The following is a 26,693-nucleotide window of genomic DNA, read 5'->3' as shown; positions in this document are numbered from 1 at the left end:
CCTCTCCTCTGTTCTCTCTCTCTCTTACCTCTCTCCTCTGTTCTCTCTCTCTCTCTTACCCCTCTCCTCTGTTCTCTCTTTCTCTTACCCCTCTCCTCTGTTCTCTCTCTCTCTCTCTTACCCCTCTCCTCTGTTCTCTCTCTCTTACCTCTCTCCTCTGTCCTCTCTCTCTTACCCCTCTCCTCTGTTCTCTCTCTCTTACCCCTCTCCTCTGTTCTCTCTCTCTTACCCCTCTCCTCTGTTCTCTCTCTCTTACCACTCTCCTCTGTTCTCTCTCTCTTACCTCTCTCCTCTGTCCTCTCTCTCTTACCCCTCTCCCATGTTCTCTCTCTCTTACCCACCTCCTCTGTCCTCTCTCTCTTACCCACCTCCTCTGTCCTCTCCCTCTTACCCCTCTCATCTGTTCTCTCTCTCTTACCCCTCTCTGTTCTCTCTCTCTCTTACCCCTCTCCTCTGTTCTCTCTCTCTCCTACCCCTCTCCTCTGTTCTCTCTCTCTCTCTTACCCCTCTCCTCTGTTCTCTCTCTCTCTCTCTTACCCCTCTCCTCTGTTCTCTCTCTGTTACCCTCTCTCTCTGTCCTCTCTCTCTTACCCCTCTCCTCTGTTCTCTCTCTCTTACCCCTCTCCTCTGTTCTCTCTCTCTTACCCCTCTCCTCTGTTCTCTCTCTCTTACCACTCTCCTCTGTTCTCTCTCTCTTACCTCTCTCCTCTGTCCTCTCTATCTTACCCCTCTCCTGTTCTCTCTCTCTTACCCATCTCCTCTGTTCTCTCTCTCTCTTACACCTCTCCTCTGTTCTCTCTCTCTTACCCCCTCTCTCTGTTCTCTCTCTCTTACCCCTCTCCTCTGTTCTCTCTCTTACCCCTCTCCCTGTTCTCTCTCTCTTACCCCTCTCCTCTGTTCTCTCTCTCTTACCCCTCTCCTCTGTTCTCTCTCTCTTACCCCTCTCTGTTCTCTCTCTCTTATCCCTCTCCCCTGTTCTCTCTCTCTTACCCCTCTCCTCTGTTCTCTCTCTCTCTTACCCCTCTCCTCTGTTCTCTCTCTCTCTTACCCATCTCCTCTGTTCTCTCTCTCTTACCCCTTTCCTCTGTTCTCTCTCTCTTACCCCTCTCCTCTGTTCTCTCTCTCTTACCCATCTCCTCTGTTCTCTCTCTCTTACCCCTTTCCTATGTTCTCTCTCTCTTACCCCTCTCCTCTGTTCTCTCTCTCTCTTACCCCTCTCCCTGTTCTCTCTCTCTTACCCCTGTACTCTGTTCTCTCTCTCTTACCCATCTCCTCTGTTCTCTCTCTCTCTTACCCCTCTCCTCTGTTCTCTCTCTTTACCCCCTTCCTCTGTTCTCTCTCTTACCCCCTCCCCTGTTCTCTCTCTCTTACCCACCTCCTCTGTCCTCTCTCTCTTACCCACCTCCTCTGTCCTCTCTCTCTTACCCCTCTCATCTGTTCTCTCTCTCTTACCCCTCTCTGTTCTCTCTCTCTTACCCCTCTCCTCTGTTCTCTCTCTCTTTACCCCTCTCCTCTGTTCTCTCTCTCTCTCTTACCCCTCTCCTCTGTTCTCTCTCTCTCTCTTACCCCTCTCCTCTGTTCTCTCTCTCTTACCTCTCTCTCTCTGTTCTCTCTCTCTCTTACCCCTCTCCTGTTCTCTCTCTCTTACCCCTGTGTTCTCTCTCTTTACCCATCTCCTCTGTTCTCTCTCTCTCTTACCCCTCTCCTCTGTTCTCTCTCTTACCCCCTTCCTCTGTTCTCTCTCTCTTACCCCCTCCCCTGTTCTCTCTCTCTTACCCACCTCCTCTGTCCTCTCTCTCTTACCCACCTCCTCTGTCCTCTCTCTCTTACCCCTCTCATCTGTTCTCTCTCTCTTACCCCTCTCTGTTCTCTCTCTCTTACCCCTCTCCTCTGTTCTCTCTCTCTCTTACCCCTCTCCTCTGTTCTCTCTCTCTCTCTTACCCTCTCCTCTGTTCTCTCTCTCTCTTACCCCTCTCCTCTGTTCTCTCTCTCTTACCCCTCTCCTCTGTTCTCTCTCTCTCTCTTTACCCCTCTCCTCTGTTCTCTCTCTCTCACCCCTCTCCTCTGTTCTCTCTCTTACCCCTCTCCTCTGTCCTCTCTCTCTTACCCCTCTCCTCTGTTCTCTCTCTCTTACCCCTCTCCTCTGTTCTCTCTCTCTTACCACTCTCCTCTGTTCTCTCTCTCTTACCTCTCTCCTCTGTCCTCTCTCTCTTACCCCTCTCCCCTGTTCTCTCTCTCTTACCCACCTCCTCTGTCCTCTCTCTCTTACCCACCTCCTCTGTCCTCTCTCTCTTACCCCTCTCATCTGTTCTCTCTCTCTTGCCCCTCTCTGTTCTCTCTCTCTCTTACCCCTCTCCTTTGTTCTCTCTCTCTCTTACCCCTCCCCTCTGTTCTCTCTCTCTCTCTTACCCCTCTCCTCTGTTCTCTCTCTCTCTCTTTACCCCTCTCCTCTGTTCTCTCTCTGTTACCTCTCTCCTCTGTCCTCTCTCTCTTACCCCTCTCCTCTGTTCTCTCTCTCTTACCCCTCTCCTCTCTTCTCTCTCTCTTACCCCTCTCCTCTGTTCTCTCTCTCTTACCACTCTCCTCTGTTCTCTCTCTCTTACCTCTCTCCTCTGTCCTCTCTATCTTACCCCTCTCCCCTGTTCTCTCTCTCTTACCCACCTCCTCTGTCCTCTCTCTCTTACCCACCTCCTCTGTCCTCTCTCTCTTACCCCTCTCATCTATTCTCTCTCTCTTACCCCTCTCTGTTCTCTCTCTCTTACCCCTCTTGTTCTCTCTCTCTTACCCCTCTCCTCTGTTCTCTCTCTCTTACCCATCTCCTCTGTTCTCTCTCTCTCTTACCCCTCTCCTCTGTTCTCTCTCTCTTACCCCCTCCTCTGTTCTCTCTCTCTTACCACTCTCTGTTCTCTCTCTTACCCCTCCCCTGTTCTCTCTCTCTTACCCCTCTCCTCTGTTCTCTCTCTCTTACCCCTCTCCTCTGTTCTCTCTCTCTTACCCCTCTCTGTTCTCTCTCTTTACCCCTCTCTGTTCTCTCTCTCTTACCCCTCTCCTCTGTTCTCTCTCTCTTACCCCTCTCCTCTGTTCTCTCTCTCTTTACCCCTCTCCTCTGTTCTCTCTCTCTCTTACCCCTCTCCTCTGTTCTCTCTCTCTTACCTGTTCTCTCTCTTACCCCTCTCCTCTGTTCTCTCTCTTACCCCTCTCCTCTGTTCTCTCTCTCTTACCCCTCTCCCTGTTCTCTCTCTCTTACCCCTCTCCTCTGTTCTCTCTCTCTCTTACCCCTCTCCTCTGTTCTCTCTCTCTCTCTTACCCATCTCCTCTGTTCTCTCTCTCTTACCCCTTTCCTCTGTTCTCTCTCTCTTACCCCTCTCCTCTGTTCTCTCTCTCTTACCCATCTCCTCTGTTCTCTCTCTCTTACCCCTTTCCTATGTTCTCTCTCTCTTACCCCTCTCCTCTGTTCTCTCTCTCTCTTACCCCTCTCCCCTGTTCTCTCTCTCTTACCCCTGTACTCTGTTCTCTCTCTCTTACCCATCTCCTCTGTTCTCTCTCTCTCTTACCCCTCTCCTCTGTTCTCTCTCTTTACCCCCTTCCTCTGTTCTCTCTCTCTTACCCCCTCCCTGTTCTCTCTCTCTTACCCACCTCCTCTGTCCTCTCTCTCTTACCCACCTCCTCTGTCCTCTCTCTCTTACCCCTCTCATCTGTTCTCTCTCTCTTACCCCTCTCTGTTCTCTCTCTCTTACCCCTCTCCTCTGTTCTCTCTCTCTTTACCCCTCTCCTCTGTTCTCTCTCTCTCTTACCCCTCTCCTCTGTTCTCTCTCTCTCTCTCTTACCCCTCTCCTCTGTTCTCTCTCTCTTACCCCTCTCCTCTGTCCACTCTCTCTTACCCCTCTCCTCTGTTCTCTCTCTCTTACCCCTCTCTCTGTTCTCTCTCTCTTACCCCTCTCCTCTGTTCTCTCTCTCTTACCACTCTCCTCTGTTCTCTCTCTTTACCCCTCTCCTCTGTTCTCTCTCTTACCCCTCTCTTTCCCCTCTTACCCCTCTCTCTCTCTCTCTCTTACCCATCTCCTCTGTTCTCTCTCTCTCTTACCCCTCTCCTCTGTTCTCTCTCTCTTTACCCCTCTCCTCTGTTCTCTCTCTCTCTTACCCCTCTCCTCTGTTCTCTCTCTCTTACCCCTCTCCTCTGTTCTCTCTCTCTTACCCCTCTCCTCTGTTCTCTCTCTCTTTACCCCTCTCCTCTGTGCTCTCTCTCTTACCCCTCTCCTCTGTTCTCTCTCTCTTCTCCCCTGTTCCCCTCTCCTCTGTTCTCTCTCTGTTCTCTCTCTCTCTTACCCCTCTCCTCTGTTCTCTCTCTCTCTTACCCCTCTCCTCTGTTCTCTCTCTCTCTCTTACCCCTCTCCTCTGTTCTCTCTCTCTCTTACCCCTCTCCTCTGTTCTCTCTCTCTGTTCTTACCCCTCTCTCTCTCTCTTACCCCTCTCTCTCTTTTACCCCTTCCTCTGTCTCTCTCTCTTACCCCTCTCCTCTGTTCTCTCTCTCTTACCCCTCTCCTCTGTTCTCTCTCTCTTTACCACTTCTGTTCTCTCTCTCTTACCCCTCTCCTCTGTTCTCTCTCTCTTACCCATCTCCTCTGTTCTCTCTCTCTTACCCCTCTCCTCTGTTCTCTCTCTCTTACCCCTCTCCTCTGTTCTCTCTCTCTTACCTCCTCTCTCTCTTACCCCTCTGTTCTCTCTCTCTTACCCCATCTCTCTGTTCTCTCTCTCTTACCCATCTCCTCTGTTCTCTCTCTCTTTACCCCTCTCCTCTGTTCTCTCTCTCTTACCCCTCTCTGTTCCTCTCTTCTCTCCCTGTTCTCTTACCCACCTCCTCTGTTCTCTCTCTCTTACCCACTTCCTCTGTCCTCTCTCTCTTACCCCTCTCATCTGTTCTCTCTCTCTTACCCCTCTCTGTTCTCTCTCTCTTACCCCTCTCCTCTGTTCTCTCTCTCTCTTACCCCTCTCCTCTGTTCTCTCTCTCTTCTTACCCCTCTCCTCTGTTCTCTCTCTCTCTCTCTCCCCTCTCCTCTGTTCTCTCTCTCTCTCTCTTACCCCTCTCCTCTGTTCTCTCTCTCTTACCTCTCTCCTCTGTCCTCTCTCTCTTACCCCTCTCCTCTGTTCTCTCTCTCTTACCCCTCTCCTCTGTTCTCTCTCTCTTACCCCTCTCCTCTGTTCTCTCTCTCTTACCCCTCTCCTCTGTTCTCTCTCTCTTACCCACTCTCCTCTGTCCTCTCTCTCTTACCCCTCTCCTCTGTTCTCTCTCTCTTACCCCTCTCTCTGTTCTCTCTCTCTTACCCCTCTCCTCTGTTCTCTCTCTCTTACCCCTCTCCCTGTTCTCTCTCTCTTACCCCTCTCCTCTGTTCTCTCTCTCTTACCCCTCCTCTGTTCTCTCTCTCTTTACCCCTCTCCTCTGTTCTCTCTCTCTTACCCCTCTCCTCTGTTCTCTCTCTCTTACCCCCTCTCTCTGTTCTCTCTCTCTTACCCTCTCTTACCACTCTGTTCTCTCTCTTACCCCTCTCCCCTGTTCTCTCTCTCTTACCCCTCTCCTCTGTTCTCTCTCTCTTACCCACCTCCTCTGTTCTCTCTCTCTCTTACCACTCTCCTCTGTCCTCTCTTTCTTACCCCTCTCTGTTCTCTCTCTCTTACCCCTCTCCTCTGTTCTCTCTCTCTTACCCATCTCCTCTGTTCTCTCTCTCTCTTACCCCTCTCCTCTGTTCTCTCTCTCTCTTACCCCTCTCCTCTATTCTCTCTCTCTTACCACTCTCCTCTGTTCTCTCTCTCTTACCTCTCTCCTCTGTCCTCTCTCTCTTACCCCTCTCCCCTGTTCTCTCTCTCTTACCCACCTCCTCTGTCCTCGCTCTCTTACCCACCTCCTCTGTCCTCTCTCTCTTACCCCTCTCATCTGTTCTCTCTCTCTTACCCCTCTCTGTTCTCTCTCTCTTACCCCTCTCCTCTGTTCTCTCTCTCTCTTACCCCTCTCCTCTGTTCTCTCTCTCTCTCTTACCTCTCCTCTGTTCTCTCTCTCTCTCTTACCCACCTCCTCTGTCCTCTCTCTCTTACCCCTTTCCTCTGTTCTCTCTCTCTTACCCACCTCCTCTGTCCTCTCTCTCTTACCCCTCTCATCTGTTCTCTCTCTCTTACCCCTCTCTGTTCTCTCTCTCTTACCCCTCTCCCCTGTTCTCTCTCTCTTACCCCTCTCCTCTGTTCTCTCTCTCTTACCCATCTCCTCTGTTCTCTCTCTCTCTTACCCCTCTCCTCTGTTCTCTCTCTCTTACCCCCTCCTCTGTTCTCTCTCTTACCCCTCTCCCCTGTTCTCTCTCTCTTACCCCTCCTCTGTTCTCTCTCTCTTACCCCTCTCCTCTGTTCTCTCTCTCTTACCCCTCTCTGTTCTCTCTCTCTTATCCCTCTCCCCTCTCTCTTACCCCTCTCCTCTGTTCTCTCTCTCTTACCCCTCTCCTCTGTTCTCTCTCTCTCTCTTACCCATCTCCTCTGTTCTCTCTCTCTTACCCCTTTCCTCTGTTCTCTCTCTCTTACCCACCTCCTCTGTTCTCTCTCTCTTACCCCTCTCCTCTGTTCTCTCTCTCTTACCCCTCTCCCCTGTTCTCTCTCTCTTACCCCTCTCTTCTGTTCTCTCTCTTACCCCTCTCCCCTGTTCTCTCTCTCTTACCCCTCTCCTCTGTTCTCTCTCTCTCTTACCCCTCTCCTCTGTTCTCTCTCTCTCTTACCCATCTCCTCTGTTCTCTCTCTCTTACCCCCCTCTGTTCTCTCTCTCTTTCTCCTCTGTTCTCTTCTCTTACCCATCTCCTCTGTTCTCTCTTTCTTACCCCTTTCCTATGTTCTCTCTCTTACCCCTCTCCTCTGTTCTCTCTCTCTCTTACCCTCTCCTCTGTTCTCTCTCTCTCTCTTACCCCTCTCCTCTGTTCTCTCTCTCTCTTACCCCTCTCCTCTGTTCTCTCTCTTACCTCTCTCTGTCCTCTCTCTCTTACCTGTTCTCCTCTCTTGCCCCTCTCTGTTCTCTCTCTCTTACCCCTCTCTCTGTTCTCTCTCTCTACCACTCTCCTCTGTTCTCTCTCTCTTCTCCTCTGTCCTCTCTCTCTTACCCCTCTCCCCTGTTCTCTCTTTCCTCTGTTCTCTCTCTCTTACCCATCTCCTCTGTTCTCTCTCTGTTCCCCTCTCCTCTGTCTTACCCCTCTCCTCTTTCTCTCTCCTCTGTTCTCTCTCTCTCTCTTACCCCTCTCCTCTGTTCTCTCTCTCTCTCTTACCCCTCTCCCCTGTTCTCTCTCTCTTACCCCTCTCCTCTGTTCTCTCTCTCTTACCCCTCTCCTCTGTTCTCTCTCTCTCTTACCCCTCTCCTCTGTTCTCTCTCTTACCCCTCTCCTCTGTCCTCCTCTGTTCTCTCTCTCTTACCCCTCTCCTCTGTTCTCTCTCTCTTACCACTCTCTCTCTCTCTCTTACCTCTCTCCTCTGTCCTCTGTCCCCTCTCCCCTGTTCTCTCTCTCTTACCCACCTCCTCTGTTCTCTCTCTCTTACCCACCTCCTCTGTTCCTCTCTCTTACCCCTCTCATCTGTTCTCTCTCTCTCTGTTCTCTCTCTCTCCCCTCTGTTCTCTCTCTCTCTTACCCCTCTCTGTTCTCTCTCTCTCTCTTACCCCTCTCCTGTTGTTCTCTCTCTCTCTTACCCTCTCCTCTGTTCTCTCTCTCTCTCTCTTACCCCTCTCCTCTGTCCTCTCTCTCTTACCCCTCTCCTCTGTTCTCTCTCTCTTACCCCTCTCCTCTGTTCTCTCTCTCTTACCCCTCTCCTCTGTTCTCTCTCTCTTACCCCTCTCCTCTGTTCTCTCTCTCTTACCTCTCTCCTCTGTCCTCTCTCTCTTACCCCTCTCCCTGTTCTCTCTCTCTTACCCACCTTCTCTGTCCTCTCTCTCTTACCCCTCTCATCTGTTCTCTCTCTCTTACCCCTCTCTCCCTGTTCTCTCTCTCTTACCCCTCTCTCCTCTGTTCTCTCTCTTTACCCATCTCCTCTGTTCTTACTCTTACCCCTCTCCTCTGTTCTCTCTCTCTTACCCCCCTCTCTGTTCCCTCTGTTCTCTCTCTTACCCCTCTCTGTTCTCTCTCTCTACCCCTCTCTTACCCCTTACCCCTCTGTTCTCTCTCTCTTACCCCTCTCTGTTCTCTCTCTCTTATCCCTCTCCCCTGTTCTCTCTCTCTTACCCCTCTCCTCTGTTCTCTCTCTCTCTTACCCCTCTCCTCTGTTCTCTCTCTCTCTTACCCCTCTCCTCTGTTCTCTCTCTCTTACCCCTTTCCTCTGTTCTCTCTCTCTTACCCCCTCCTCTGTTCTCTCTCTCTTACCCATCTCCTCTGTTCTCTCTCTTTTACCCCTTTCCTCTGTTCTCTCTCTCTTACCCCTCTCTCTGTTCTCTCTCTCTTACCCCTCTCCTCTGTTCTCTCTCTCTTACCCCTCTCCTTCTGTTCTCTCTCTCTTACCCATCTCCTCTGTTCTCTCTCTCTCTTACCCCTCTCCTCTGTTCTCTCTCTCTTACCCCTCTCCCTGTTCTCTCTCTCTTACCCATCTCCTCTGTTCTCTCTCTCTCTTACCCCTCTCCTCTGTTCTCTCTCTCTCTCTTACCCCCTCCCTCCTCTGTTCTCTCTCTTACCCCTCTCCCCTGTTCCCTCTCTTACCCCTTCCTCTGTTCTCTCTCTCTTACCCCTCTCCTCTGTTCTCTCTCTCTTACCCCTCTCTGTTCTCTCCCTCTCCCCTGTTCTCTCTCTCTTACCCCTCTCTCTCTGTTCTCTCTCTCTCTTACCCCTCTCCTCTGTTCTCTCCTCTCTTACCCATCTCCTCTGTTCTCTCTCTCTCTTACCCCTTTCCTCTGTTCTCTCTCTCTTACCCACCTCCTCTGTTCTCTCTCTCTTACCCATCTCCTCTGTTCTCTTCTCTCTTACCCTTTCCTCTGTTCTCTCTCTCTTACCCCTCTCCTCTGTTCTCTCTCTCTTACCCCTCTCCCCTCTCTCTCTTACCCCTCTCTCTGTTCTCTCTCTCTCTTACCCATCTCCTCTGTTCTCTCTCTCTCTTACCCATCTCCTCTGTTCTCTCTCTCTTACCCCTCTCTGTTCTCTCTCTCTCTTACCCCTCTCCTCTGTTCTCTCTCTCTTACCCATCTCCTCTGTTCTCTCTCTCTTACCCCTCTCCTCTGTTCTCTCTCTCTCTTACCCCTCTCCTCTGTTCTCTCTCTTTACCACTCTCCTCTGTTCTCTCTCTCTTACCTCTCTCCTCTGTCCTCTCTCTCTTACCCCTCTCCCTGTTCTCTCTCTTACCCCTCTCCTCTGTCCTCTCTCTCTTACCCACTCCTCTGTTCTCTCTCTCTTACCCCTCTCCTCTGTTCTCTCTCTCTTTACCCCTCTTCTCCTCTGTCTCCTCTGTTCTCTCTCTCTTACCCCTCTCTCTGTTCTCTCTCTCTCTCTTACCCCTCTCCTCTGTTCTCTCTCTCTCTCTTTACCCACCTCCTCTGTCCTCTCTCTCTTACCCCTTTCCTCTGTTCTCTCTCTCTTACCCACCTCCTCTGTCCTCTCTCTCTTACCCCTCTCATCTGTTCTCTGTCTCTTACCCCTCTCTGTTCTCTCTCTCTTACCCCTCTCCCCTGTTCTCTCTCTCTTACCCCTCTCCTCTGTTCTCTCTCTCTTACCCATCTCCTCTGTTCTCTCTCTCTCTTACCCCTCTCCTCTGTTCTCTCTCTCTTACCCCCCTCCTCTGTTCTCTCTCTTACCCCTCTCCCTGTTCTCTCTCTCTTACCCCTCTCCTCTGTTCTCTCTCTCTTACCCTCTCCTCTGTTCTCTCTCTCTTACCCCTCTCTGTTCTCTCTCTCTTATCCCTCTCCCCTGTTCTCTCTCTCTTACCCTCTCCTCTGTTCTCTCTCTCTCTTACCCCTCTCCTCTGTTCTCTCTCTCTCTCTTACCCATCTCCTCTGTTCTCTCTCTCTTACCCCTTTCCTCTGTTCTCTCTCTCTTACCCACCTCCTCTGTTCTCTCTCTCTTACCCATCTCCTCTGTTCTCTCTCTCTTACCCCTCTCCTCTGTTCTCTCTCTCTTACCCCTCTCCCTGTTCTCTCTCTCTTACCCCTCTCTTCTGTTCTCTCTCTCTCTTACCCCTCTCCCCTGTTCTCTCTCTCTTACCCCTCTCCTCTGTTCTCTCTCTCTCTTACCCCTCTCCTCTGTTCTCTCTCTCTTCTACCCCATCTCCTCTGTTCTCTCTCTCTTACCCCCTTCCTCTGTTCTCTCTCTCTTACCCCTCTCCTCTGTTCTCTCTCTCTTACCCATCTCCTCTGTTCTCTCTTTCTTACCCCTTTCCTATGTTCTCTCTCTCTTACCCCTCTCCTCTGTTCTCTCTCTCTCTTACCCCTCTCCTCTGTTCTCTCTCTCTCTTACCCCTCTCCTCTGTTCTCTCTCTCTCTCTTACCCCTCTCCTCTGTTCTCTCTCTCTTACCTCTCTTCTGTCCTCTCTCTCTTACCCCTCTCCTCTGTTCTCTCTCTCTTACCCCTCTCCTCTGTTCTCTCTCTCTTACCCCTCTCCTCTGTTCTCTCTCTCTTACCCCTCTCCTCTGTTCTCTCTCTCTTACCTCTCTCCTCTGTTCTCTCTCTCTTACCCCTCTCCCTGTTCTCTCTCTCTTACCCCTCTCCTCTGTTCTCTCTCTCTTACCCCTCTCCTCTGTTCTCTCTCTCTCCTCTGTTCCCCTCTCCTCTGTTCTCTCTCTCTCTTACCCCTCTCCTCTGTTCTCTCTCTCTCTTTACCCCTCTCCTCTGTTCTCTCTCTCTCTCTTACCCCTCTCCTCTGTTCTCTCTCTCTCTCTACCCCTCTCCTCTGTTCTCTCTCTCTCTCTCCTCTGTTCTCTCTCTTACCCCTCTCCTCTGTTCTCTCTCTCTTACCCCTCTCCCTGTTCTCTCTCTCTTACCCCTCTCCTCTGTTCTCTCTCTCTTACCACTCTCCTCTGTTCTCTCTCTCTTACCTCTCTCCTCTGTCCTCTCTCTCTTGCCCTCTCTGTTCTCTCTCTTACCCACCTCCTCTGTCCTCTCTCTCTTACCCACCTCCTCTGTTCTCTCTCTCTTACCCCTCTCATCTGTTCTCTCTCTCTTGCCCCTCTCTGTTCTCTCTCTCTTACCCCTCTCCTCTGTTCTCTCTCTCTCTTACCCCTCCCTCTGTTCTCTCTCTCTTACCCCTCTCCTCTGTTCTCTCTCTCTTACCCCTCTCTCTGTCTGTTCTCTCTCTTACCCCTCTCCTCTGTCTCTCTCTCTTACCTCTCTCCTCCCTCTCCTCTGTTCTCTCTCTCTTACCCCTCTCCTCTGTTCTCTCTCTCTTACCTCTCTCCTCTGTCCTCTCTCTCTTACCCCTCTCCCCTGTTCTCTCTCTCTTACCCACCTTCTCTGTCCTCTCTCTCTTACCCCTCTCATCTGTTCTCTCTCTCTCTTACCCCTCTCTGTTCTCTCTCTCTTACCCCTCTCCCCTGTTCTCTCTCTCTTACCCCTCTCCTCTGTTCTCTCTCTCTTACCCATCTCCTCTGTTCTCTCTCTCTCTTACCCCTCTCCTCTGTTCTCTCTCTCTTACCCCCTCCTCTGTTCTCTCTCTCTTACCACTCTCTGTTCTCTCTCTTACCCCTCTCCCTGTTCTCTCTCTCTTACCCCTCTCCTCTGTTCTCTCTCTCTTGCCCCTCTCCTCTGTTCTCTCTCTCTTACCCCTCTCTGTTCTCTCTCTCTTATCCCTCTCCCTGTTCTCTCTCTCTTACCCCTCTCCTCTGTTCTCTCTCTCTCTTACCCCTCTCCTCTGTTCTCTCTCTCTCTCTTACCCATCTCCTCTGTTCTCTCTCTCTTACCCCTTTCCTCTGTTCTCTCTCTCTTACCCCCTCTCCTCTGTTCTCTCTCTCTTACCCATCTCCTCTGTTCTCTCTCTCTTACCCCTCTCCTCTGTTCTCTCTCTCTTACCCCTCTCCTCTGTTCTCTCTCTCTTACCCCTCTCCCCTGTTCTCTCTCTCTTACCCCTCTCCTCTGTTCTCTCTCTCTTGCTTACCCATCTCCTCTGTTCTCTCTCTCTCTTACCCCTCTCCTCTGTTCTCTCTCTCTTACCCCTCTCCCTGTTCTCTCTCTCTTACCCATCTCCTCTGTCTCTCTCTCTCTTACCCCTCTCCTCTGTTCTCTCTCTCTTACCCCCTCTCTGTTCTCTGTTCTCTCTCTCTTACCCCTCTCCTCTGTTCTCTCTCTCTTACCCCTCTCCCCTCTGTTCTCTCTCTCTTCTCTTACCCCTCTCCTCTGTTCTCTCTCTCTCTCTTACCCATCTCCCCTCTGTTCTCTCTCTCTTACCCCTTTCCCTGTTCTCTCTCTCTTACCCACCTCCTCTGTTCTCTCTCTCTTACCCCTCTCCTCTGTTCTCTCTCTCTTTACCCCTCTCCTCTGTTCTCTCTCTCTCTTACCTCTCTCCTCTCCCCTGTTCTCTCTCTCTTACCCCTCTCTTCTGTTCTCTCTCTCTCTTACCCCTCTCCTCTGTCTCTCTCCCCTCTCCTCTGTTCTCTCTCTCTTACCCCCTTCCCCTGTTCTCTCTCTTACCCCCTGTTCCCTTCCTCTGTCTCTCTCTCTTACCCACCTCCTCTGTCCTCCTCTCTTACCCCTCTCATCTCTCTCTCTCTCTTACCCCTCCTCTGTTCTCTCTCTCTTACCCCTCTCCTCTCTCTCTCTTACCCCTCTCCTCTGTTCTCTCTCTCTTACCCCTCTCTGTTCTCTCTCTCTTACCCCTCTCCTCTGTTCTCTCTCTCTCTTCTCTCTTACCCCTCTCCTCTGTTCTCTCTCTCTTCTCCTCTGTTCTCTCTCTTACCCCTCTCCTCTATTCTCTCTCTCTTACCACTCTCCTCTGTTCTCTCTCTCTTACCTCTCCTCTGTCTCTCTCTCCCCTCTCCCCTGTTCTCTCTCTCTTGCCCACCTCCTCTGTCCTCACCCACCTCCTCTGTTCTCTCTCTTATGCCTCTCATCTGTTCTCTCTCTTACCCCTCTCTGTTCTCTCTCTCTTACCCCTCTCCCTGTTCTCTCTCTCTTACCCCTCTCCTCTGTTCTCTCTCTCTTACCCCTCTCCTCTGTTCTCTCTCTCTTACCCCTCTCCTCTGTTCTCTCTCTCTCTTACCCCTCTCCTCTATTCTCTCTCTCTTACCACTCTCCTCTGTTCTCTCTCTCTTACCTCTCTCCTCTGTCCTCTCTCTCTTACCCCTCTCCCCTGTTCTCTCTCTCTTACCCACCTCCTCTGTCTCGCTCTCTTACCCACCTCCTCTGTCCTCTCTCTCTTACCCCTCTCATCTGTTCTCTCTCTCTTACCCCTCTCTGTTCTCTCTCTCTTACCCCTCTCCTCTGTTCTCTCTCTCTCTTACCCCTCTCCTCTGTTCTCTCTCTCTCTCTTACCCCTCTCCTCTGTTCTCTCTCTCTCTCTCTTACCCACCTCCTCTGTTCTCTCTCTCTTGCCCCTTTCCTCTGTTCTCTCTCTTACCCACCTCCTCTGTCTCTCTCTCTCTTACCCCTCTCATCTGTTCTCTCTCTCTTACCCCTCTCTGTTCTCTCTCTTACCCCTCTCCCCTGTTCTCTCTCTCTTACCCTCTCCTCTGTTCTCTCTCTCTTACCCATCTCCTCTGTTCTCTCTCTCTCTTACCCCTCTCCTCTGTTCTCTCTCTCTTACCCCCCTCCTCTGTTCTCTCTCTTGCCCCTCTCCCTGTTCTCTCTCTCTTACCCCTCTCCTCTGTTCTCTCTCTCTTACCCCTCTCTGTTCTCTCTCTCTTATCCCTCTCCCTGTTCTCTCTCTCTTGCCCCTCTCCTCTGTTCTCTCTCTCTCTTACCCCTCTCCTCTGTTCTCTCTCTCTCTCTTACCCATCTCCTCTGTTCTCTCTCTCTTACCCCTTTCCTCTGTTCTCTCTCTCTTACCCACCTCCTCTGTTCTCTCTCTCTTACCCATCTCCTCTGTTCTCTCTCTCTTACCCCTCTCCTCTGTTCTCTCTCTCTTACCCCTCTCCCCTGTTCTCTCTCTCTTACCCCTCTCTTCTGTTCTCTCTCTCTTACCCATCTCCTCTGTTCTCTCTCTCTCTTACCCCTCTCCTCTGTTCTCTCTCTCTTACCCCCTCCTCTGTTCTCTCTCTCTTACCCCCTCCTCCTGTTCTCTCTCTCTTACCCACCTCCTCTGTCCTCTCTCTTACCCACCTCCTCTGTCCTCTCTCTTTACCCCTCTCATGTGTTCTCTCTCTCTTACCCCTCTCTGTTCTCTCTCTCTTACCCCTCTCCTCTGTTCTCTCTCTCTCTTACCCCTCTCCTCTGTTCTCTCTCTCTCTCTTACCCCTCTCCTCTGTTCTCTCTCTCTCTCTCTTTACCCCTCTCCTCTGTTCTCTCTCTCTTACCTCTCTCCTCTGTCCTCTCTCTCTTACCCCTCTCCTCTGTTCTCTCTCTCTTACCCCCTCTCCTCTGTTCTCTCTCTCTTACCCCTCTCCTCTGTTCTCTCTCTCTTACCACTCTCCTCTGTTCTCTCTCTCTTACCTCTCTCCTCTGTCCTCTCTCTCTTTACCCCTCTCCCCTGTTCTCTCTCTCTTACCCCTCTCCTCTGTTCTCTCTCTCTTACCCATCTCCTCTGTTCTCTCTCCCTCTTACCCCTCTCCTCTGTTCTCTCTCTCTCTCTTACCCCTCTCCTCTGTTCTCTCTCTCTCTTACCCCTCTCCTCTGTTCTCTCTCTCTCTCTTACCCCTCTCCTCTGTTCTCTCTCTCTCTCTTACCCCTCTCCCTGTTCTCTCTCTCTTACCCTCTCTGCTCTCTCTCTTACCCCTCTCCTCTGTTCTCTCTCTCTCCCCTCTTCTGTTCTCTCTCTTACCCCTCTCCTCTGTCCTCTCTCTCTTACCCCTCTCCTCTGTTCTCTCCTCTTACCCCTCTCCTCTGTTCTCTCTCTCTTACCACTCTCCTCTGTTCTCTCTCTCTTACCTCTCTCATCTCTTACCCCTCTCCCCTGTTCTCTCTCTCTTACCCACCTCCTCTGTCCTCTCTCTCTTACCCACCTCCTCTGTCCTCTCTCTCTCTTACCCCTCTCATCTGTTCTCTCTCTCTTGCCCCTCTCTGTTCTCTCTCTCTTTACCCCTCTCCTTTGTTCTCTCTCTCTCTTACCCCTCCCCTCTGTTCTCTCTCTCTCTCTTACCCCTCTCCTCTGTTCTCTCTCTCTCTTCTTACCCCTCTCCTCTGTTCTCTCTCTTTACCCCTCTCCTCTGTCCTCTCTCTCTTACCCCTCTCCTCTGTTCTCTCTCTCTTACCCCTCTCTCTATTCTCTCTCTCCTCTGTTCTCTCTCTCTTACCACTCTCCTCTGTTCTCTCTCTCTTACCTCCTCCTCTGTCCTTACCCCTCTCCCCTGTTTCTCTCTCTCTTACCCACCTTCTCTGTCCTCTCTCTTACCCCTCTCATCTGTTCTCTCTCTCTCTCTTACCCCTCTCTGTTCTCTCTCTCTTACCCCTCTCCCCTGTTCTCTCTCTCTTACCCCTCTCCTCTGTTCTCTCTCTCTTACCTCCTCTGTTCTCTCTCTCTTACCCCTCTCCTCTGTTCTCTCTCTCTTGCCCCCCTCCTCTGTTCTCTCTCTCTTACCACTCTCTGTTCTCTCTCTTACCCCTCTCCCTGTTCTCTCTCTCTTGCCCCCTCCTCTGTTCTCTCTCTCTTGCCCTCTCCTCTGTTCTCTCTCTCTTACCCCTCTCTGTTCTCTCTCTCTTATCCCTCTCCCCTGTTCTCTCTCTTTACCCCTCTCCTCTGTCTCTCTCTCTCTTACCCCTCTCCTCTGTTCTCTCTCTCTCTCTTGCCCATCTCCTCTGTTCTCTCTCTCTTACCCCCCCTCTGTTCTCTCTCTCTTGCCCACCTCCTCTGTTCTCTCTCTCTTACCCATCTCCTCTGTTCTCTCTCTCTTACCCCTTTCCTCTGTTCTCTCTCTCTTACCTCTCTCCTGTTCTCTCTCTCTTACCCATCTCCCTGTTCTCTCTCTCTTACCCACTCTCCTCTGTTCTCTCTCTCTTACCTCTCTCCTATGTCCTCTCTCTCTCTACCCCTCTCCCCTGTTCTCTCTCTCTCTTACCCACCTCCTCTGTTCTCTCTCTCTTACCTCTCTCTCCTCTGTCCTCTCTCTCTCTTACCCCTCTCCCTGTTCTCTCTCTCTTACCCACCTCCTCTGTTCTCTCTCTCTTACCCCTCTCCTCTGTTCTCTCTCTCTTACCCACCTCCTCTGTTCTCTCTCTCTTACCTCTCTCCTCTGTCCTCTCTCTCTCTTACCCCTCTCCCCTGTTCTCTCTCTCTTACCCATCTCCTCTGTTCTCTCTCTCTTACCTCTCTCCTCTGTTCTCTCTCTCTCTTACCCCTCTCCCCTGTTCTCTCTCTCTTACCCACCTCCTCTGTTCTCTCTCTCTTACCTCTCTCCTCTGACCTCTCTCTCTCTCTTACCCCTCTCCCCTGTTCTCTCTCTCTTACCCCTCTCCTCTGTTCTCTCTCTCTTACCCACCTCCTCTGTCCTCTCTCTCTTACCCCTCTCCTCTGTTCTCTCTCTCTTACCCCTCTCTGTTCTCTCCCTCTTATCCCTCTCCCCTGTTCTCTCTCTCTTACCCCTCTCCTCTGTTCTCTCTCTCTCTTACCCCTCTCCTCTGTTCTTTCTCTCTTACCCCCCTCCTCTGTTCTCTCTCTCTTACCTCTCTCCTCTGTCCTCTCTCTCTTACCCCTCTCCTCTGTTCTTTCTCTCTTACCCCCTCCTCTGTTCTCTCTCTCTTACCTCTCTCCTCTGTCCTCTCTCTCTCTTACCCCTCTCCTCTGTCCTCTCTCTCTCTTACCCCTCTCCCTGTTCTCTCTCTCTTACCCCTCTCCTCTGTTCTCTCTCTCTCTTACCCCTCTCCTCTGTTCTTTCTCTCTTACCCCTCTCCTCTGTCCTCTCTCTCTCTTACCCCTCTCCCCTGTTCTCTCTCTCTTACCCCTCTCCTCTGTCCTCTCTCTCTCTTACCCCTCTCCTCTGTTCTTTCTCTCTTACCCCTCTCCTCTGTTCTCTCTCTCTTACCCCCTCCTCTGTTCTCTCTCTCTCTTACCCACCTCCTCTGTTCTCTCTCTCATCCTCTCTCCTCTGTCCTCTCTCTCTTACCCATGTCCTCTCTTCTCTCTCTCTTACCCCTCTCCTCTTTTCTCTCTCTCTTACCCTCTCCTCTGTTCTCTCTCTCTTACCCCCTCCTCTGTCCTCTCTCTTACCCCTCTCCTCTGTTCTCTCTCTCTTACCCCTCTCCTCTGTCCTCTCTCCTCTGTCCTCTCTCTCTTACCCCTCTCCTCTGTCCTCTCTCTCTACCCCTCTCCTCTGTCCTCTCTCTCTTACCCCTCTCCTCTGTCCTCTCTCTCTCTTACCCCTCTCCTCTGTCCTCTCTCTCTTACCCCCCTCCTCTGTCCTCTCTCTCTTACCCCTCTCCTCTGTCCTCTCTCTCTTACCCCCTCCTCTGTCCTCTCTCTCTTACCCCCTCCTCTGTCCTCTCTCTCTTACCCCTCTCCTCTGTCCTCTCTCTTTACCCCCCCTCCTCTGTCCTCTCTCTTACCCCTCTCCCTGTTCTCTCTCTCTTACCCCCCTCCTCTGTTCTCTCTCTCTTACCACTCTCTGTTCTCTCTCTTACCCCTCTCCCCTGTTCTCTCTCTCTTACCCTCTCCTCTGTTCTCTCTCTCTTACCCCTCTCCTCTGTTCTCTCTCTCTTACCCCTCTCTGTTCTCTCTCTCTTATCCCTCTCCTGTTCTCTCTCTCTTACCCCCTCTCCTCTGTTCTCTCTCTCTTTACCCCTCTCCTCTGTTCTCTCTCTCTCTCTTACCCATCTCCTCTGTTCTCTCTCTTTACCCCTTTCCTCTGTTCTCTCTCTCTTACCCCTCTCCTCTGTTCTCTCTCTCTTACCCATCTCCTCTGTTCTCTCTCTCTTACCCCTTTCCTCTGTTCTCTCTCTCTTACCCCTCTCCTCTGTTCTCTCTCTCTTACCCCTCTCCCTGTTCTCTCTCTCTTACCCCTCTCCTCTGTTCTCTCTCTCTTACCCATCTCCTCTGTTCTCTCTCTCTTACCCCTCTCCTCTGTTCTCTCTCTCTTACCCCCTTCCTCTGTTCTCTCTCTCTTACCCCCCTCCCTGTTCTCTCTCTCTTACCCCTCTCCTCTGTCCTCTCTCTCTTACCCCTCTCATCTGTTCTCTCTCTCTTTACCCCTCTCTGTTCTCTCTCTCTTACCCCTCTCCTCTGTGCTCTCTCTCTTACCCCTCTCCTCTGTTCTCTCTCTCTCTTACCCCTCTCCTCTGTTCTCTCTCTTACCCCTCCTCTGTTCTCTCTCTCTTAGCCCTCTCCTCTGTTCTCTCTCTCTCTCTCTCTTACCCCTCTCCTCTGTTCTCTCTCTCTTACCTCTCTCCTCTGTTCTCTCTCTCTCTTACCCCTCTCCTCTGTTCTCTCTCTCTCTCTTACCCCTCTCCTCTGTTCTCTCTCTCTCTTACCCCTCTCCCCTGTTCACTCTCTATTACCCCTCTCCTCTGTGCTCTCTCTCTTACCCCTCTCCTCTGTTCTCTCTCTCTCTTACCCCTCTCCTCTGTTCTCTCTCTTACCCCTCCTCTGTTCTCTCTCTCTTAGCCCTCTCCTCTGTTCTCTCTCTCTCTCTCTCTTACCCCTCTCCTCTGTTCTCTCTCTCTACCTCTCCTCTGTTCTCTTCTCTCTACCCCTCTCATCTGTTCTCTCTCTCTCATCTGTTCTCTTACCCCTCTCCTCTGTTCTCTCTCTCTCTCTCTTACCCCTCTCCTCTGTTCTCTCTCTCTTACCTCTCTCCTCTGTCCTCTCTCTCTTACCCCTCTCCTCTGTTGTCTCTCTCTTACCCTCTCCTCTGTTCTCTCTCTCTTACCCCTCTCCTCTGTTCTCTCTCTCTTACCACTCTCCTCTGTTCTCTCTCTTTACCTCTCTCCTCTGTCCTCTCTCTCTTACCCCTCTCCCCTGTTCTCTCTCTCTTACCCACCTCCTCTGTCCTCACTCTCTTACCCACCTCCTCTGTCCTCTCTCTCTTACCCACCTCCTCTGTCCTCTCTCTCTTACCCCTCTCCTCTGTTCTCTCTCTCTTACCCATCTCCTCTGTTCTCTCTCTCTTACCCATCTCCTCTGTTCTCTCTCTCTCTTACCTCTGTTCTCTCTCTCTTACCCCTCTGTTCTGTCTCTCTCTCTTATCCCTCTCCCCTGTTCTCTCTCTCTTGCCCCTCCTCTGTTCTCTCTCTCTCTTACCCTCTCCTCTGTTCTCTCTCTATCTCTTACCCATCTCCTCTGTTCTCTCTCTCTTGCCCTTTCCTCTGTTCTCTCTCTCTTACCCCTCTCCTCTGTTCTCTCTCTCTTACCCCCTCCTCTGTTCTCTCTCTCTTACCACCCCTCCTCTGTTCTCTCTCTCTTACCCCTTTCCCCTGTTCTCTCTCTCTCTTACCCCTCTCCTCTGTTATCTCTCTCTTACCCCTCTCCCCTGTTCTCTCTCTCTCTTACCCCTCTCCCCTGTTCTCTCTCTTACCCACCTCCTCTGTTCTCTCTCTCTTACCTCTCTCCTCTGTCCTCTCTCTCTCTTACCCCTCTCCCCTGTTCTCTCTCTCTTACCCCCTCCTCTGTTCTCTCTCTTACCTCTCTCCTCTGTCCTCTCTCTCTCTTACCCCTCTCCCTGTTCTCTCTCTTACCCCTCTCCCCTGTTCTCTCTCTCTCTTACCCCTCTCCTCTGTTCTCTCTCTCTTACCCACCTCCTCTGTCCTCTCTCTCCTACCCCTCACCCCTGTTCTCTCTCTTACCTCTCTCCTCTGTCCTCTCTCTCTCTTACCCCTCTCCTCTGTTCTCTCTCTCTTACCCCTCTCCTCTGTTCTCTCTCTCTTACCTCTCTCCCCTGTTCTCTCTCTCTTACCCACCTCCTCTGTTCTCTCTCTCTTACCTCTCTCCTCTGTCCTCTCTCTCTCTTACCCCTCTCCCCTGTTCTCTCTCTCTTACCCACCTCCTCTGTTCTCTCTCTCTTACCTCTCTCCTCTGTCCTCTCTCTCTCTTACCCCTCTCCCCTGTTCTCTCTCTCTTACCCACCTCCTCTGTTCTCTCTCTCTTACCCCTCTCCTCTGTTCTCTCTGTCTCTTACCCACCTCCTCTGTTCTCTCTCTCTTACCTCTCTCCTCTGTCCTCTCTCTCTCTTACCCCTCTCCCCTGTTCTCTCTCTCTTACCCATCTCCTCTGTTCTCTCTCTCTTACCTCTCTCCTCTGTTCTCTCTCTCTCTCTTACCCCTCTCTCCCTGTTCTCTCTCTCTTACCCACCTCCTCTGTTCTCTCTCTCTTACCTCTCTCCTCTGTCCTCTCTCTCTCTCTTACCCCTCTCCCTGTTCTCTCTCTCTTACCCCTCTCCTCTGTTCTCTCTCTCTTACCCACCTCCTCTGTCCTCTCTCTCTTACCCCTCTCCTCTGTTCTCTCTCTCTTACCCCTCTCTGTTCTCTCTCTCTTATCCCTCTCCCCTGTTCTCTCTCTCTTACCCCTCTCCTCTGTTCTCTCTCTCTCTTACCCCTCTCCTCTGTTCTCTCTCTCTTACCCCCTCCTCTGTTCTCTCTCTCTAACCACTCTCTGTTCTCTCTCTCTTACCCCTCTCCTCTGTTCTCTCTCTCTTACCCCCCCTCCTCTGTTCTCTCTCTCTCTTACCCACCTCCTCTGTTCTCTCTCTCTTACCTCTCTCCTCTGTCCTCTCTCTCTTACCCATGTCCTCTCTTCTCTCTCTCTTACCCCTCTCCTCTTTTCTCTCTCTCTTACCCCTCTCCTCTGTTCTCTCTCTCTTACCCCCTCCTCTGTCCTCTCTCTCTTACCCCTCTCCTCTGTTCTCTCTCTCTTACCCCTCTCCTCTGTCCTCTCTCTCGTGCCCCTCTCCTCTGTCCTCTCTTTCTTACCCCTCTCCTCTGTCCTCTCTCTCTTACCCCTCTCCTCTGTCCTCTCTCTCTTACCCCTCTCCTCTGTCCTCTCTCTCTTACCTCTCTCCTCTGTCCTCTCTCTCTTACCCCCCTCCTCTGTCCTCTCTCTCTTACCCCTCTCCTCTGTCCTCTCTCTCTTACCCCCTCCTCTGTCCTCTCTCTCTTACCCCCTCCTCTGTCCTCTCTCTCTTACCCCTCTCCTCTGTCCTCTCTCTCTTACCCCTCTCCTCTGTCCTCTCTCTCTTACCCCTCTCCTCTGTCCTCTCTCTCCTACCCCCTCCTCTGTCCTCTCTCTCTTACCCCTCTCCTCTGTCCTCTCTCTCTTACCCCCTCCTCTGTCCTCTCTCTCTTACCTCTCTCCTCTGTCCTCTCTCTCTTACCCCCCTCCTCTGTGCCCTCTCTCTCCTCGAAACACCTCTTCTTCCCATCCTGTCACAGGGAGAGAGAATGAGTTGTGGTTAATATGGTCAGGTAGTGCTACTGGTCAATATGGATATTCTGTATTTATTATATTTAGTTAGTGGACTTAGTGTGTTTGTCTCTAGTTTACACCACTACACATAAACTATACGACACAAAACACCGCATTACAACTACAACTCAACTATGAGTATTAACATCAATCATACAGGACTAAATCCTCAGAACTACATATTCTGACATTAAGGAAAAAGTCCCTCTCTCTTATTACAGATGACAGAACATCAATTGATTGCAGAAGTGAGTTGGTGATGTGTTTGAGTGCTTGACGCTCATTCTGTGTATCCGTCAGAGGAAATGAGACTTGAATGTGAGATAAGTATCTTAACGTCTGTAAGTGTGACAATAAGACATTCATGATGCTCTTCACAGCATAAATATATAGACAGGATGTCAATGGGAACTTGACCTCATTGAGGTCTGTAAGTTAAGGTTCTGTCTGTCTGTCTGCCTGTCTATCTGTCTGTCTATCTGTCTGTCTGTCGTCTGGACAGAGGGAGAACTCACTTTGTTGAGCAGGAACACGTCTCTCTTGCTCTTCAGGTAGGTGGATAGGTTTCCATACCTACAGTACTCCACTATCACCATGAGAGGCCCTGCCTTGGTGCAAGCTCCCAGCAGGTTGACCACATTCAGGTGGTGGCCGATGTGGTTCAGGATCTTCAGTTCTGTCATCAGAGCCTTGTGGTCACTGGGAGTAGCCCCCTCTGGTGGACAACATACAGCACAGCACATTATAAATACATCACACTATAAATACGGCACATTATTAATACAGCACATTATAAATACAGCACATTATAAATACAGCACATTATAAATACAGTACACTATAAATACGGCACATTATTAATACATCACATTATTAATACAGCACATTATTAATACAGTACATTATAAATACAGTAAATTATACATACAGTACATTATAAATACAGCACATTATTAATACAATAAATTATAAATACAGTACATTATACATACAGTAAATTATAAATACAGTATTTATAAATACAGCACATTATTAATACAGTACATTATAAATACAGTACATTATAAATACAGTACATTATAAATACAGCACATTATAAATACAATAAATTATAAATACAGTACATTATAAATACAATAAATTATAAATACAGCACATTATAAATACAGCACATTATAAATACAGTACATTATAAATACAATAAATTATAAATACAGTACATTATACATACAGTACATTATAAATACATCACACTATAAATACAGTGCATTATTCATACAGCACATTATAAATACAGCACATTATAAATACAGCACATTATAAATACATCACACTATAAATACGGCACATTATAAATACAGAAAATTATAAATACAGTACATTATAAATACAGCACATTATAAATACAGTAAATTATAAATACAGTACATTATAAATACAGTACATTATAAATACAGTACATTATAAATACAGCACATTATAAATACAGCACATTATTAATACAGCACATTATAAATACAGTACATTATAAATACAGCACATTATAAATACAGCACATTATAAATACAGTACATTATAAATATAGCACATTATTAAGACAGTACATTATTAATACAGCACATTATAAATACAGTACATTATAATTACAGCACATTATAAATACAGCACATTCAAAATACAGTACATTCAAAATACAGTAAATTATAAATACAGCACATTATTAATACAGTACATTATAAATACAGTACATTATAAATACAGCACATTATAAATACAGTACATTATAAATACAGTACATTATAAATACAGCACATTATAAATACAGCACATTATAAATACAGTACATTATTAAGACAGTACATTATAAATACAGCACATTATAAATACAGTACATTATAAATACAGCACATTATAAATACAGCACATTAGAAATACAGCACATTCTTAATACAGTACATTATAAATACAGTACATTCAAAATACAGTACATTATAAATACAGTACATTCAAAATACAGTACATTATAAATATAGCACATTATTAAGACAGTACATTATAAATACAGCACATTATTAATACAGTACATTATAAATACAGTACATTATAAATACAATAAATTATAAATACAGTACATTATAAATACAGCACATTATAAATACAGTACATTATAAATACAATAAATTATAAATACAGTACATTATACATACAGTACATTATAAATACATCACACTATAAATACAGTGCATTATTAATACAGCACATTATAAATACAGCACATTATAAATACAGCACATTATAAATACATCACACTATAAATACGGTACATTATAAATACAGTAAATTATAAATACAGTACATTATAAATACAGCACATTATAAATACAGTAAATTATAAATACAGTACATTATAAATACAGTAAATTATAAATACATCACATTATAAATACATCACATTATAAATACAGCACATTATAAATACAGCACATTATAAATACATCACACTATAAATACGGTACATTATAAATACAGTAAATTATAAATACAGTACATTATAAATACAGCACATTATAAATACAGTAAATTATAAATACAGTACATTATAAATACAGCACATTATAAATACATCATACTATAAATACGGTACATTATAAATACAGTACATTATAAATATAGCACATTATAAATACAGCACATTCAAAATACAGTACATTATAAATACAGTACATTATAAATACATTGCATTATGCTGGTAGAGTCATGTTCTATTGTATTCAGTTGTTCTATTCTGAATGGTCATCATTTGTCACGTTGTTAGATGACTCAGACATAGTGAACATAATAAAGCAGGTACCCTTGAGCATCTTGACAGCCACAGTCCTGCAGCCTGTAGAGTTGTCGATGCCAAAGGCAGACGCCTGCATGACTTTCCCAAAGGCCCCACGGCCCAGAGGTTTCTCTGGAAGGACACAGAGAGATAATTCAAACACAATCTTATTTGTTTCTCAATTGGTGGGGTTGAAACCCAGAGGTGGGTTGTGGTTGAACACTGTTTCTAAAGGCTTCAGGTGGGAACCACCTAGATATCCCAGCTGACAGTTCATAAAACTTGAGAAATGAAAATGACATTTACTATATATCCAACAAGCCCTGATGAGTCAAACTCAGATCCCACCCTAGCCAGACCTGATTAGTTACAGTAAACACAGCTCCCACCCTTGACAGACATGATTAGCACAACACAGATAACGCTGATTACATGGGGCACTCCCAGTCATCTCTGATGCAGATAATATTGTTACGAGGAAGTGATCATATCTATCACTAATTTTAATCATCTCCTCTCTCCCAACGTTATGCTTGGTCTGTAACCAATCACTACACAGTGTACCAGGTCGCTAACAAATTATGTAAAGTTATACCCAGTTTGAGGCGGTCTCTGGGGAACTCCCATTGGCCTGGGTCGTACTGTAGCCTATCACACTGCTCCTCCAGAGGCCCCTCCCCTGGGTCCAGGATGATTGAAAGGTACTCAGCCTTGGCACTCGAAGAGTTTGGCTGAGAGAAATGGATTTATATGAAATCATCAAAAATAGGACAGATAGTTACACAATTTTATACACTCATGTCTGCTCCATTTGTGTCTCACCTTTTTGAGTTTACGTATGAAGAGAGTGAGAAGCAGCCAGAAGAGAGTGGCCACCAGACAGGTACAGGTGAGAGTAGGGATCTCCAGAGACAGGCCACCTGATGAGTCTACACAGAGAGAGAGAGGACTAGAATCTGAAGTCAAATGTTTACTGATGATCTGGTGCTTCTGTCCCCAACCAAGGAGGGCCAACAGCAGCACCTAGATCTTCTGCACAGATTCTGTCAGACCTGGGCCCTGACAGACCTGGGCCCTGACAGACCTGGGCCCTGACAGACCTGGGCCCTGACAGACCTGGGCCCTGACAGACCTGGGCCCTGACAGACCTGGGCCCTGACAGACCTGGGCCCTGACAGTAGATCTCAGTAAGACAAAAATAACGGTGTTCCAAAAAAGGTCCAGTTGCCAGGACCACAAATCCAAATTACATCTAGACACCGTTTCCCTAGAGCACACAAAAAACTATACATACCTCGGCCTAAACATCAGCACCACAGGTAACTTCAACAAAGCTGTGAACGATCTGAGAGACAAGGCAAGAAGGGCCTTCTATGCCATCAAAAGGAACATTAAATTCAACATACCAATTAGCATCTGGCTAAAAGTACTTGAATCAGTTATAGAACCCCTTTGCCCTTCATGGTTGTGAGGTTTGGGGTCCGCTCACCAACCAAGAATTCACAAAATGGGACAAACACCAAATTGAGACTCTGCATGCAGAATTCTGCAACGTAAGGGAGAGAGAAGAGAGCATGATTGAAATTAATCTGAGGTTTTACACATTTTAAACTATAGAAATAGAAGCACAGAGATGAACAAGGCCCTCTCAGGAATACTTATTCTCTCCTCCCTCACTTCAAGTAAAATCACTTATCTGACATTTATTTCACTCATGCGCTGCAGTTCTCCACCTTCCCACATGAGGGCGCTGTTCTCTCACTGTCCCTCTGTCGCTCCCTGTCTGTCCCAGCCTCTGATCAGGGTGGAAACGACCCAACAGGCTCAAACACAAACAGCCATCTTCCTCATTCATCTTGGTGTTTTTCAGAAGATATAGAAATAGCCTCAGTTTACGGGGCAGCAGAGTGGGGCTTCTGAAGATATAGAAATAGCCTCAGTTTACGGGGCAGCAGAGTGGGGCTTCCGAGGGAAATTAAAAAGGGAGACAGCTTCCTTCCTGACTTATCAGAACAGAACAACACTGAGCCACTCCTCTCCATGGTCAGGCTAGGGAGCTTCTGCTAGCTGCTACTCAGTGAGTGGGTCCTCCAAACAGGGGTGACTTACACTGTAGTCCAGCCTCTACTAGAAAGGACTGGCTCACGCACCAAAGACTCTCTAAAGAAGGGAAAATCAATCAAGACGTATAAGGATAGCAGCACTATCTAAAGCAGTGTCTCGTTTTGTCTTTACAACTGACCCCATTAGCTGAGGCTTTACTCTTCACCCTTGTTATAGTAGATCATGATTAGATGACTGTTATATGTATAAGGTTGATAATCTAATTGGTTGTCATTGGTACCCTTTAACACCCACATCTCGGCTATCACAAGAGTGTTTATCCACAGGCACCAACATGACCAAATAT

The 26,693-nt window shown here is 48.6% G+C and overlaps 1 protein-coding gene across 7 annotated transcripts in view; it reads right to left on the bottom strand.

Moving 5' to 3' along the window:
* The window catches only part of LOC112227702 (vascular endothelial growth factor receptor 1-like), a 116,574-nt gene that overhangs the window by 6,717 nt on the left and 83,164 nt on the right, over window positions 1–26,693 (bottom strand). For 5 of the 7 annotated variants that reach the window (XM_042308651.1, XM_042308652.1, XM_042308655.1 and 2 more), the window contains 5 exons: window positions 25,106–25,212; window positions 24,879–25,014; window positions 24,311–24,415; window positions 21,975–22,174; window positions 21,341–21,416 (listed from right to left, as the gene is read on the bottom strand). In XM_042308651.1, the coding sequence (XP_042164585.1) occupies window positions 21,341–21,416; window positions 21,975–22,174; window positions 24,311–24,415; window positions 24,879–25,014; window positions 25,106–25,212 (624 nt within the window). The remainder of the gene's footprint in view (window positions 1–21,340; window positions 21,417–21,974; window positions 22,175–24,310; window positions 24,416–24,878; window positions 25,015–25,105; window positions 25,213–26,693) is intronic. The other 2 variants (XM_042308653.1, XR_006080285.1) reach the window with 2 other exon arrangements.

The sequence above is a fragment of the Oncorhynchus tshawytscha genome, linkage group LG29 (genome assembly GCF_018296145.1).
Source record: "Oncorhynchus tshawytscha isolate Ot180627B linkage group LG29, Otsh_v2.0, whole genome shotgun sequence".
Taxonomy (NCBI): domain Eukaryota; kingdom Metazoa; phylum Chordata; class Actinopteri; order Salmoniformes; family Salmonidae; genus Oncorhynchus; species Oncorhynchus tshawytscha.
This window is presented reverse-complemented; position numbering and strand designations above follow the sequence as displayed.